Raw genomic sequence first — 14583 nt, 5'->3', positions numbered from 1 at the left:
CTTCAGCTGATTATCTAGCTTCTGTATTAATGGAAACCTTGTTGATTGGAATGGGATGTGTGTGTGCATATGTGTGTGAGAGAGACAGAGTGTGTGTGTGTGTGTGTGTATATGTATGGAACATGTGGCACCAGAATATGCTGTTTGTGTGTTTGCCAGGACCTCATCAATTCAGTGTAATTAAAGGTCCACTCTGTGATCTGGCATTAATGATCAATCTGCGGTCTGTCATTAAGGATTTAGGTTCATAAGGGATTACGTTGAGGTGGAGGAATGCTTGAATTTATTAAGTCCCCTTAGGGTTCACTGAGACGGGAAAAATAAGGTCTACTTTTACCCCTATTATTTAGGGGGTGGGGGAATAGTATATGCATTGATTGAAGCTCAATGTCCAATTAAAATGTCCCTACCACCATATCTAAGCCAATATGACATTTCGTAAATCAACTTGGTCCCACAGTTGACAGTGCATGTCAGAGCAAAAACCAAGCCACGAGATTGAAGGAATTGTCCGTAGAGCTCAGAGTCAGGATTGTGTCGAGGCACAGATATCTTGGCGAAGGGTGCCAAAACATTTCTGCAGTATTGAAGGTTTTTAAATGATATCACTGAAGCCCTTGACAAAAAAAACAGCACTGTGTCTTACTTTTTATTGGTCTCTCTAAGGCGTTTGATCAGTTGATCATGCTATACTAAGGCAGAGATTGTCGAGTGTAGGTCTTTCGGAGCATGCAGTTGCATGGTTTGCTAACTATCTGTCTGATAGAACTCAGTGCACTCAATTTGATGGGCTTATGTCTGTTAAATTGTCTGTCTGTAATGGTGTGCCCCAAGGCACTGTACTTGGTCCTCTCTTATTCACTATTTATATAAATGATTTAGACAAACATGTCTAAAATGCACAACTTCATTTTTATGCTGATGATACTGTTATTTACTGTTGTGCCTCGTCTCTTACAAAAGCTTTCCAGAACTTGCAAACTGCTTTTTATACTGTTCAACATACCTTGTGTCAATTGAAGCTTATCCTCAATACTGACTAAACTAAACTAATGGTGTTTTCTAAAGCAAGAAATAGACCTCTGAACCTTTCACCTATTACCACCTGTCAGGGTAAGGAGATTGAGGTTGTAACCTCATGTAAATATCTTGGAATTTTAATTGATGAAGGCCTCTCTTTTAAAATTCATATTCAACAACTTACAAACAAATTTTAGCTGAAATTGGGATTTTATTTTAGGAATTTCTTTTAAAGCCAGAAGGAGGCTAGTATCAGCTACATTTATGCCTTTACTAGACTATGGGGATATTTTATATATGAATGCTTCCGCTCAGTGTTTGAGATCAATTGACACCCTTAACCATGGCACTTTGAGATGTATTTTAAACTGCAAAACCCTTATGCACCACTGCACTTTGTATACCAGGGTTGGCTGGCCTTCTCTAGTCACTCGTAGGCTCAGTCACTGGCATACTTTTATTTACAAAGCCATTTTGGGTTTACTACCTTTTTATTTGTGCATTTTTATTGTTCAGAAATGTGGTTGGTCGTCTCTTCGTTCGCTGGACTTTATCCTGCTAACTGTTCCAAATGTCCAAACTGAATTTGGTAAAAGGGCTTTTATGTCCTCTGCACCATCGTCTTGGAACGCCTTACAAAATACTTTTAAACTGGAAGAACTTGTCCCGATCGGTGTTTTTAAATCACTGATGAATGATCTTGAGACTGATTCCCCTGACCTGTCAATGTTTTTAAATCACTGATGAATGATCTTGAGACTGATTCCCTGACCTGTCAATGTCTTTAAATCACTGATGAATGATCTTGAGACTGATTCCCTGACCTGTCAATGTTTTTAAATCACTGATGAATGATCTTGAGACTGATTCCCTGACCTGTCAATGTTTTTAAATCACTGATGAATGATCTTGAGACTGATTCCCCTGACCTGTCAATGTTTTTAAATCACTGATGAATGATCTTGAGACTGATTCCCTGACCTGTCAATGTCTTTAAATCACTGATGAATGATCTTGAGACTGATTCCCTGACCTGTCAATGTTTTTAAATCACAGATGAATGATCTTGAGACTGATTCCCTGACCTGTCAATGTTTTTAAATCACTGATGAATGATCTTGAGACTGATTCCCCTGACCTGTCAATGTTTTTAAATCACTGATGAATGATCTTGAGACTGATTCCCCTGACCTGTCAATGTTTTTAAATCACTGATGAATGATCTTGAGACTGATTCCCCTGACCTGTCAATGTTTTTAAATCACTGATGAATGATCTTGAGACTGATTCCCCTGACCTGTCAATGTTTTTAAATCACTGATGAATGATCTTGAGACTGATTCCCCTGACCTGTCAATGTTTTTAAATCACTGATGAATGATCTTGAGACTGATTCCCCTGACCTGTCAATGTTTTTAAATCACTGATGAATGATCTTGAGACTGATTCCCCTGACCTGTCAATGTTTTTAAATCACTGATGAATGATCTTGAGACTGATTCCCCTGACCTGTCAATGTTTTTAAATCACTGATGAATGATCTTGAGACTGATTCCCCTGACCTGTCAATGTTTTTAAATCACTGATGAATGATCTTGAGACTGATTCCCCTGACCTGTCAATGTTTTTAAATCACTGATGAATGATCTTGAGACTGATTCCCCTGACCTGTCAATGTTTTTAAATCACTGATGAATGATCTTGAGACTGATTCCCCTGACCTGTCAATGTTTTTAAATCACTGATGAATGATCTTGAGACTGATTCTCTGACCTGTCAATGTTTTCATTTAGCTGTTTTTGATTGTGTTTTACTCTTGTGAATTCTATGTTTTTTACTAGTTTACTTGTAGTTTTTCATATTGTTTGTCTGTAATTTTTGTAATGACTTGGTGCTGCCTATCTTGGCCAGGACGCTCTTGAAAAAGAGATTTTAAATCTCAATGAGCCCTTCCTGGTAAAATTTATTTTTATTTTTAAATAAGGTCCCCAAGAACACAGTGGCTCCATCATTCTTAAATGGAAGAAGTTTGGAACCATGAATACTCTTCTTAGAGCTGGCCGTCCGGCCAAACTGAGCAATCGGAGGAGAAGGGCCTTGGTCAGGGAGCTGACCAAGAACCTGATGGTCACTCTGACAGAGCTCCAGAGTTCCTCTATGGAGTTGGGAGAACCTTCTAGAAGGACAACCTTCTCTGCAGCACTCCACCAATGAGGCCTTTATAGTAGAGTGGCCAAATAGATCTACAGTAAAACCACCCTTATCAGCCTGGATGTTATAGTGGAACTACAGTAAAACCACCCTTATCAGCCTGGATGTTATAGTGGAACTACAGTAAAACCACCCTTATCAGCCTGGATGTTATAGTGGAACTACAGTAAAACCACCCTTATCAGCCTGCTGTTATAGTGGAACTACAGTAAAACCACCCTTATCAGCATGGATGTTATAGTGGAACTACAGTAAAACCACCCTTATCAGCCTGGATGTTATAGTGGAACTACAGTAAAACCACCCTTATCAGCCTGGATGTTATAGTGGAACTACAGTAAAAACCACCCTTATCAGCCTGGATGTTATAGTGGAACTACAGTAAAACCACCCTTATCAGCCTGGATGTTATAGTGGAACTACAGTAAAACCACCCTTATCAGCCTGGATGTTATAGTGGAACTACAGTAAAACCACCCTTATCAGCCTGGATGTTATAGTGGAACTACAGTAAAACCACCCTTATCAGCCTGGATGTTATAGCGATATGGTTTGATATTGGCAGCTAAATGGAGCCTCTGGATTCAGACCTTTGTCAAGCACTTCATCTCCCATCGTTCAGCAGACAAAGAGCTTTGGAAATGAACACTTTTCAAGGTTGTTTTGATTGTATGCCGGTAAAGAACTGGAAGTTAAAGAGACACACACACACACACACACACACACACACTGAGCTGAACTGTAGCCTACAGGTGGAGAATGCACAACGATTCAATGGAGTCTTCATAAGCTAGTAGAGTAGGCAGACAGACAGACAGACAGACAGACAGACAGACAGACAGACAGACAGACAGACAGACAGACAGACAGACAGACAGACAGACAGACAGACAGACAGACAGACAGACAGACAGACAGACAGACAGACAGACAGACAGACAGACAGACAGACAGACAGACAGACAGACAGACAGACAGACAGACAGACAGACAGACAGACAGACAGACAGACAGACAGAAGATACGTAGAGAGAGAGAGGGTAGATACGTATCGAGAGAGACAGTAGAAATGTAGAGAGAGAGGGGCTAGATACGTAGAGAGAGAGACAGTAGATATGTAGAGAGAGAGACAGTAGAGAGAGAGACAGTAGAGAGAGATACAGTAGATACGTAGAGAGAGAGACAGTAGAGAGAGATACAGTAGATACGTAGAGAGATATACAGTAGAGAGAGATACAGTAGATACGTAGAGAGAGATACAGTAGATACGTAGAGAGATATACAGTAGAGAGAGATACAGTAGATACGTAGAGAGAGAGACAGTAGATACATAGAGAGAGATACAGTAGATACGTAGAGAGAGAGACAGTAGAGAGAGATACAGTAGATACGTAGAGAGAGAGACAGTAGATACGTAGAGAGAGATACAGTAGATACGTAGAGAGAGAGACAGTAGAGAGAGATACAGTAGATACGTAGAGAGATATACAGTAGAGAGAGATACAGTAGATACGTAGAGAGAGATACAGTAGATACGTAGAGAGAGATACAGTAGATACGTAGAGAGATATAGAGTAGATACGTAGAGAGAGATACAGTAGATACGTAGAGAGATATAGAGTAGATACGTAGAGAGAGATACAGTAGATACGTAGAGAGATATACAGTAGAGAGAGATACACAGTAGATACGATAGAGATACAGTAGATACGATAGAGATACAGTAGATACGTAGAGAGAGAGACAGTAGATACGTAGAGAGAGAGACAGTAGATATGTAGAGAGAGAGACAGTAGATATGTAGAGAGAGATACAGTAGAGAGAGATACACAGTAGATACGATAGAGAGACAGTAGATACGTAGAGAGAGAGACTGGTTGATAGACAATAATAACAATAATAATAATAACAATAATAATAATAACAATAATAATAATAATAACAATAATAATAATAATAACAATAATAATAATAATAATAACAATAATAATAATAATAATAACAATAATAATAATAATAATAACAATAATAATAATAACAATAACAACAACAATAATAATAATAATAACAATAATAATAACAATAATAACAATAATAATAACAATAATAATAATAATAATAACAATAATAATAACAATAATAACAATAATAATAATAATAATAACAATAATAACAATAATAATAACAATAATAATAATAATAATAATAATATGTACACATTTACAATGCTAACAACTGTAGCCATGATAAATGTCCATTGGTAGTAGGGGTACGTGTAAGTGGAGTGGGGTTGTAGAACCACCAACCCCTGGTCATTATTCCCTGTTGGTGTGTGTGTGTGCGTGCGTGTGTGTGTGTGTGTTTCACCAACAGGGTTAGGTTTAGAGCTGTAGCCTCAGAGCAGCTAAATTAGACCGATCCTGCTGAGTGGAGGGGTTTTGAAGTTCTCTGTGACATGTTTTAGCAGAAACACCTCCACACAAACACAACCCATCCCCGACTAAACACCCCATACACAATGCCCACAGTCATTTTGTTATTCAAACCTGAGATTTAGAAGATCACTCAGATTGTAGATGTTCTGTATAGGCTCACACAACAATAGGGTTGTTTAGATGTTCTGTATAGGCTCACACAACAACAGGGTTGTTGTCCAGTGATAATCAGCTCGATTCAGGGTTATCCAGGGATCATCAGCTAGTTAGATTCAGGGTTGTCGTCGCCCAGGGATCATCAGCTAGTTAGATTCAGGGTTGTCGTCGCCCAGGGAACATCAGCTAGTTAGATTCAGGGTTGTCGTCGCCCAGGGATCATCAGGTAGTTAGATTCAGGGTTGTCGTCACCCAGGGATCATCTGCTAGTTAGATTCAGGGTTGTCATCCAGGGATCATCAGCTAGTTAGATTCAGGGTTGTCGTCACCCAGGGATCATCAGCTAGTTAGATTCAGGGTTCTTGTACAGGGATCATCAGCTAGTTAGATTCAGGGTTGTCGTCACCCAGGGATCATCAGCTAGTTAGATTCAGGGTTCTTGTACAGGGATCATCAGCTAGTTAGATTCAGGGTTCTCGTCACCCAGGGATCATCAGCTAGTTAGATTCAGGGTTGTCGTCACCCAGGGATCATCAGCTAGTTAGATTCAGGGTTCTTGTCCAGGGATCATCAGCTAGTTAGATTCAGGGTTCTTGTACAGGGATCATCAGCTAGTTAGATTCAGGGTTGTCGTCACCCAGGGATCATCAGCTAGTTAGATTCAGGGTTCTTGTCCAGGGATCATCAGCTAGTTAGATTCAGGGTTCTTGTCCAGGGATCATCAGCTAGTTAGATTCAGGGTTCTTGGCCAGGGATCATCAGCTAGTTAGATTCAGGGTTCTTGTCCAGGGATCATCAGCTAGTTAGATTCAGGGTTCTTGTCCAGGGATCATCATCTAGATTCAGGGTTGTCGTCGCCCAGGGATCCACTAATTACAGTTTCCATGGCAGATATATAGAATCTCTCTGAAAACATACTGAATCATTTAGTCTGGATTGTTCTCGTCATAGTTTATCTAGTGTAGGTAGTGTAGTATATGTCCAACTCCATGCTCTGCTAGGTCTCTTTAGAAACATACTGAGACATTCATGGTTTATATTCTTTTGGAACAACCATGAGGGAACAATAGCAACATAGTGGAGAGGACTCCCAAATGGAACCCTATTCCCTACATAGTGCACTACTTTAGACCAGAGACCTATTCCCTATATAGAGCACTACTTTTGACCAGAGCCCTATTCCCTATATAGTGCACTACTTTAGACCAGAGACCTATTCCCTATATAGTGCACTACTTTAGACCAGAGACCTATTCCCTATATAGTACACTACTTTAGACCAGAGCCCTATTCCCTATATAGTGCACTACTTTAGACCAGAGCCCTATTACCTATATAGTAGACTACTTTAGACCAGAGCCGTATTCCCTATATAGTGCACTACTTTAGACCAGAGCCCTATTCCCTATATAGTGCACTACTTTAGACCAGAGACCTATTCCCTATATAGTGCACTACTTTAGACCAGAGACCTATTCCCTATATAGTGCACTACTTTAGACCAGAGACCTATTCCCTATATAGTGCACTACTTTAGACCAGAGACCTATTCCCTATATAGTGCACTACTTTAGACCAGAGACCTATTCCCTATATAGTGCACTACTTTAGACCAGAGTCCTAGTGGACCCTATTCCCTATATAGTGCACTACTTTTGACCAGAGACCTATTCCCTATATAGTGCACTACTTTTGACCAGAGACCTATTCCCTATATAGTGCACTACTTTAGACCAGAGTCCTAGTGGACCCTATTCCCTATATAGTGCATGACTTTAGACCAGAAGCCCTGTGGCACCCTATTCCCTATTTAGTGCACTACTTTAGCCCAGAGCCATATGACACCCTATTCCCTATAGATGGCACTACTTTAGACCAGAGCCATATGACACCCTATTCCCTATAGATGGCACTACTTTAGACCAGAGCCATATGACACCCTATTCCCTATATAGTGCACTACTTTAGACCAGAGCCATATGACACCCTATTCCCTATAGATGGCACTACTTTAGACCAGAGCCCTATGGCACCCTATTCCCTATTTAGTGCACTACTTGTCATGAAGTGCACCATAATCCCTGGTCTAGTCCAAGGCTATCTATTTGCCAACAATTACACTGAAGAGAATTAGATAAATGCTGAAAACTCCCATTCATCAACACACTCGGGACACACTCTCACCGTTAAACACACGTCGTCTAAGCTCATTCTACGCTCGCCATTATAAAGCCATCTATCATAGCTTCACCTCCTCTTACAAATGAGAAGAGAAGGACATAACTATCAGTCTTCGTGTAACAGAGATGCATAGCAGCACACACAACCTTTATCAGACCTTTATCAGAGTAGCAACTGAGCTTCCCTGATCACCTACAAATAAGTGTGTACACTCTAAAAAGAAAATATGAATAAAATAAGAGTGCTCTGTGGTAGAGAATTTAGAGAATTTTTTTTTTGAGGGCCACCTACGAATGAAGCCTTGGATTGGAGCCTTGTGGTTCTGTAGTATCATGTCTTCTGTCTACTTAAGAAACCATAACAGCAGCAGATAAGAAGGAAACTAAATTTACTGAAGAAAGAGAACATTGATACAGTTTTCAAGCCTCAAATGAAAGTTCCTAAATGTTATTTTCTGCAATTTCAAATGTTATAATAGTAGCCCGAGGCATGGATAAACCTTGCCTCTGTCCCTGTTCTGATATAAAACAATGAGACAAAGGTTCCACCCCAAATGTTATAATAGTAGCCCGAGGCATGGATAAACCTTGCCTCTGTCCCTGTTCTGATATAAAACAATGAGACAAAGGTTCCACCCCAAATGTTATAATAGTAGCCCGAGGCATGGATAAACCTTGCCTCTGTCCCTGTTCTGATATAAAACAATGAGACAAAGGTTCCACCCCAAATGTTATAATAGTAGCCCGAGGCATGGATAAACCTTGCCTCTGTCCCTGTTCTGATATAAAACAATGAGACAAAGGTTCCACCCCAAATGTTATAATAGTAGCCCGAGGCATGGATAAACTTTGCCTCTGTCCCTGTTCTGATATAAAACAATGAGACAAAGGTTCCACCCCAAATGTTATAATAGTAGCCCGAGGCATGGATAAACCTTGCCTCTGTCCCTGTTCTGATATAAAACAATGAGACAAAGGTTCCACCCCAAATGTTATAATAGTAGCCCGAGGCATGGATAAACCTTGCCTCTGTCCCTGTTCTGATATAAAACAATGAGACAAAGGTTCCACCCCAAATGTTATAATAGTAGCCCGAGGCATGGATACACCTTGCCTCTGTCCCTGTTCTGATATAAAACAATGAGACAAAGGTTCCACCTCAAATGGTCCACTGTTCACTCATAGGGCCCTGGTCAAAATCAGTGCACTGTAGGGAATAGTGTGCCATGATGACGTCACCAATTTGTCAGTCAGCTTCCAGGGTCGGTAGCAGCATTACCCTCAGGCGTCGTCTTGCGTCAGGCGTTCTAAGCTAAATGTTTCCAGGCAGAGGCGGTCTGTCAGGGGGCCTGGTGGGGGCCTGGTAGGGGCCTGGTGGGGACCTGGTAGAGGCCTGGTAGAGGACTGGGGGGGGGGGGGGGGTGGTGGGGGCCTGGTGGGGTCATATAGCTAAATTGAATAAACAGCGCGGAGATCTAAAACAACGCAGCAGGAGAGTCACAGAGTCATCAGCCGGAACACTGTGTCTGTGAGACAGGCTTCTAAAGGATGTCCCAAAGGGCACCCTGTTCCCTTCATAGTGCACTACAGCGCCCTGGTCAAAAGTAGTGCACTAAATAGGGAATAGCATTCCATTTGGGATTCAACCCTTAGTCAGAAGGTCATACTAAGACAGCCACTGACAAAGTGTTTCAGAACAGTTGGAAGACAGAGATAGTTAATTATTACACAGATTTCCCCCTCCGAGTCAGTAGCCATAGCAGTACATTGTAATGTATGTTCACTACCAAGCTGTTTTCAATTAGTTCTGAATTAGAGAGGGAGAGAGAGAGAGAGAGAGAGAGAGAGAGAGAGAGAGAGAGAGGAGTGTTATAGACAGAGAGAGAGAGGAGTGTTATAGACAGAGAGAGAGAGGTACTTGCTTTGGCAATGTTAACACATGTTTTCCATGCCAATAAAGCCCCTTGAATTGAATTGAGAGAGTGAGAGAGAGAAAGAGAGTGAGAGAGAGGGAGAGAGAGGGAGAGGGAGAGAGAGAGAGGAGTGTTAGAGAGAGAGAGAGAGAGAGAGAGAAGTGTTATAGACAGAGAGAGAGAGAGGAGTGTTCTAAACAGAGAGAGAGAGAGAGAGAGAGAGATATTAAAGGTCAGGGTGACAAATTACCCCCTCGGCAACGGGAGACTAGAAATAAGCATGTCTTTGTTAAGTACAACTCCACTTAGGGGTACAATGGAGAGGTCTTAATTTGACCATGAGCTGCAGTGTATTATAGAATGAGAAGTTGATCAGACAGGTCAATACTGTATTGCTGTTGGTTAAATAGGACCGAGCAGTTCTATTTGTCCCTGTGTTGATAACTCTACTTTAAATCTATCTCTAGACTGCGTGGTGTTTGTGTGAGTGTAGTGCGTGTCTGTGCGTGTGTGTTCGAGTATAGAGTTGTTGTTTTGGTAACTACTTTGTATAGATGCGTTCAACTGAAGGAACCTAGCTAGCCGATTTGTGATATCATAGGTTTTCTGATATAGGGTAGAGTACAGATCTAGAATGACTATATTTCTATGGAGTAGAATACCATGATGAGACTGTATGGAGTAGAATACCATGATGAGACTGTATGGAGTAGAATACCATGATGAGACTGTATGAAGTAGAATACCATGATGAGGCTCTATGGAGTAGAATACCTTGACGAGGCTCTATGGAGTAGAATACCATGATGAGGCTCTATGGAGTAGAATACCATGATGAGGCTCTATGGAGTAGAATACCATGATGAGGCTCTATGGAGTAGAATACCATGATGAGGCTCTATTTCTATGGAGTAGAATACCATGATGGAACTCTATGGAGTAGAATACCATGATGAGGCTCTATGGAGTAGAATACCATGATGAGGCTCTATGGAGTAGAATACCATGATGAGGCTCTATGGAGTAGAATACCATGATGAGGCTCTATGGAGTAGAATACCATGATGAGGCTCTATGGAGTAGAATACCATGATGAGGCTCTATTTCTATGGAGTAGAATACCATGATGGAACTCTATGGAGTAGAATACCATGATGAGGCTCTATGGAGTAGAATACCATGATGAGGCTCTATGGAGTAGAATACCATGATGAGGCTCTATGGAGTAGAATACCATGATGAGGCTCTATGGAGTAGAATACCATGATGAGGCTCTATGGAGTAGAATACCATGATGAGGCTCTATTTCTATGGAGTGGAATACCATGACGAGGCTCTATGGAGTAGAATACCATGATGGAACTCTATGGAGTAGAATACCATGATGAGGCTCTATGGAGTAGAATACCATGATGAGGCTCTATGGAGTAGAATACCATGATGAGGCTCTATGGAGTAGAATACCATGATGAGGCTCTATGGAGTAGAATACCATGATGAGGCTCTATGGAGTAGAATACCATGATGAGGCTCTATGGAGTAGAATACCATGATGAGGCTCTATGGAGTAGAATACCATGATGAGGCTCTATGGAGTAGAATACCATGATGAGGCTCTATGGAGTAGAATACCATGATGAGGCTCTATGGAGTAGAATACCATGATGAGGCTCTATGGAGTAGAATACCATGATGAGGCTCTATGGAGTAGAATACCATGATGAGGCTCTATGGAGTGGAATACCACGATGAGACTATATTTCTATGGAGTTGAATACCATGATGAGGCTCTATGGAGTAGAATACCATGATGAGGCTCTATGGAGTAGAATACCATGATGAGGCTCTATGGAGTGGAATACCACGATGAGACTATATTTCTATGGAGTTGAATACCACGATGAGACTCTATGGAGTTGAATACCACGATGAGACTCTATGGAGTTGAATACCACGATGAGACTATATTTCTATGGAGTTGAATACCATGATGAGGCTCTATGGAGTGGAATACCACGATGAGACTATATTTCTATGGAGTTGAATACCACGATGAGACTCTATGGAGTTGAATACCACGATGAGACTATATTTCTATGGAGTTGAATACCATGATGAGGCTCTATGGAGTGGAATACCACGATGAGACTATATTTCTATGGAGTTGAATACCACGATGAGACTCTATGGAGTTGAATACCACGATGAGACTATATTTCTATGGAGTTGAATACCATGATGAGGCTCTATGGAGTTGAATACCACGATGAGACTATATTTCTATGGAGTTGAATACCACGATGAGACTCTATGGAGTTGAATACCACGATGAGACTATATTTCTATGGAGTTGAATACCATGATGAGATCTTAATCTTTTATTTTTATTGGCCAGTCTGAGAAATGGCTTTCTCTTTGCAACTCTGCCTAGAAGGCCCGCATCCTGGAGTCGCCTCTTCACTGTTGATGTTGAGACTGGAGTTTTACGGGTACTATTTAATGAAGCTGCCAGTTGAGGACTTGTTAGGTGTCTGTTTCTCAAACTAGACACTCTAATGTACTTGTCCTCTTCCTAAAGACCCTACCTTACCTTAGTTTCTGGGTAGATGTGGTGCAGCTGGGTTAAGGCCTCAGAGATTACATCCTCCTCTTCCTCCTCCTCCTCCAGTCTGTCTCCCCAAGCTCTGCAGGAGACACTTAAGCTTTGACCTCAACTGACTGTCTATCACTGTGGTTGTCCTAAAACTAGATGATGAGACTCTATTTCTGTGGAGTAGAATACCATGATGAGACTCTATAGAGTAGATTACCATGATGCGACTCTATAGAGTAGATTACCATGATGAGGCTCTATGGAGTAGAATACCATGATGAGGCTCTATGGAGTAGAATACCATTATGAGGCTCTATGGAGTAGAATACCATGACGAGGCTCTATGGAGTAGAATACCATGATGAGGCTCTATGGAGTAGAATACCATGATGAGGCTCTATGGAGTAGAATACCATGATGAGGCTCTATGGAGTAGAATACCATGATGAGGCTCTCTGGAGTAGAATACCATGATGAGGCTCTATGGAGTAGAAAACCATGATGAGGCTCTATGGAGTAGAATACCATGATGAGGCTCTATGGAGTAGAATACCATGATGAGGCTCTATGGAGTAATGAACAGTGAAGAGGCCACTCCGGGATGCTGGCCTTCTAGGCAGAGTTCCTCTGTCCAGTGTCTGTGTTCTTTCGCCGATCTTAATCTTTTCTTTTTATTGTCCAGTCTGAGAAATTGCTTTTTCTTTGCAACTCTTCAAGGAAGGCCAGCATCCCGGAGTCACCTCTTCACTGTTGACGTTGAGACGGTTGTTTTGCGGGTACTATTTAATGAAGCTGCCAGTTGAGGACTTGTTAGGCGTCTATTTCTCAAACTGACACTCTAATGTACTTGTCCTCTTGCTCAGTTGTGCATCGGGGCCTCCCATTCCTCTTTCTATTCTGGTTAGAGCCAACATCCTCTCTATCATCATCCTCTCTATCATCATCCTCTCTTTCATCATCCTCTCTACCATCATCCTCTCTGCCATCATCCTCTCATCATCATCCTCTCTTCCATCATCCTCTCTACCATCATCCTCTCTACCATCATCCTCTCTTCCATCATCATCTCTACCATCATCCTCTCTACCACCATCCTCTCTTCCATTTTCCTCTCTACCATCATCCTCTCTACCATTATCCTCTCTTCCATCATCCTCTCTACCACCACCCTCTCTACCATCATCCTCTCTACCATCATCCTCTCTTCCATCATCCTCTCTACCATCATCCTCTCTACCATCATCCTCTCTTCCATCATGCTCTCTAACATCATCCTCTCTAACATCATCCTCTCTACCCTCATCCTCTCTACCCTCATCCTCTCTACCATCATCCTCTCTTCCATCATCCTCTCTAACATCATTCTCTCTACCATCATCCTCTCTACCATCATCCTCTCTACCATCATCCTCTCTACCCTCATCCTCTCTACCATCATCCTCTCTACCATCACCCTCTCTAACATCATCCTCTCTACCCTCATCCTCTCTACCATCATCCTCTCTACCATCATCCTCCCTTCCATCATTTGTTTAACTCTTTTCCTTATGACATTACTGTTATTATGTTTTCCTAAACAGGAAGCTGGCTAAGAAGCGTAAAGAGACGTTGAGCAGTACTCGACAGGAGATGACAGTGATGGTTAACTCTATGGATAAGAGTTGTACGGAGCAGGGGACAAACTGCGACGAGGCCTTGTCCTTCATGGACACACACAGCCAAACCCTCAACACCAGGAGTGAGTGTACCCTCACACTCAATGGCCGTAGCGAGTGCACCCTCGCCGTCAATGGCAGAAGTAAGTATTCAGCAATCCAGGTTTCTCTATACATATATATATATACATATATATATTTTATATATAAATATATATATGTATATATATATATATATAAAAAATGTGGTTTTCCTTATATAAAGTCATTGTATATGAGTGCATGCAATTTTACCCTTGGCCTCAACGTCTATTCTGACAATCTTTAGTAAATAGTCTGGTAATGATAGCTGTCTGGACTTCTCTCCTGTCTAGTGGTCACTGGTCAACACATGCAGCCGCTCCCCAGCCCCTCTTTAAT

At 41.4% G+C, this 14583-nt stretch overlaps 1 protein-coding gene across 1 annotated transcript in view; it reads left to right on the top strand.

The window, feature by feature from the left end:
* Positions 1-14583, top strand: part of LOC109880607 (receptor-type tyrosine-protein phosphatase mu-like) — a 432469-nt gene that overhangs the window by 315637 nt on the left and 102249 nt on the right. The window contains 1 exon segment of the mRNA XM_031810129.1: positions 14089-14306. Coding sequence (XP_031665989.1) covers positions 14089-14306 — 218 coding nt within the window.

Source organism: Oncorhynchus kisutch, linkage group LG30 (assembly GCF_002021735.2).
Source record: "Oncorhynchus kisutch isolate 150728-3 linkage group LG30, Okis_V2, whole genome shotgun sequence".
Classification (NCBI taxonomy): Eukaryota; Metazoa; Chordata; class Actinopteri; order Salmoniformes; family Salmonidae; genus Oncorhynchus; species Oncorhynchus kisutch.
Note: the sequence above shows the minus strand (reverse complement) of the source record. Positions and strands in the feature narration are given on the sequence as shown.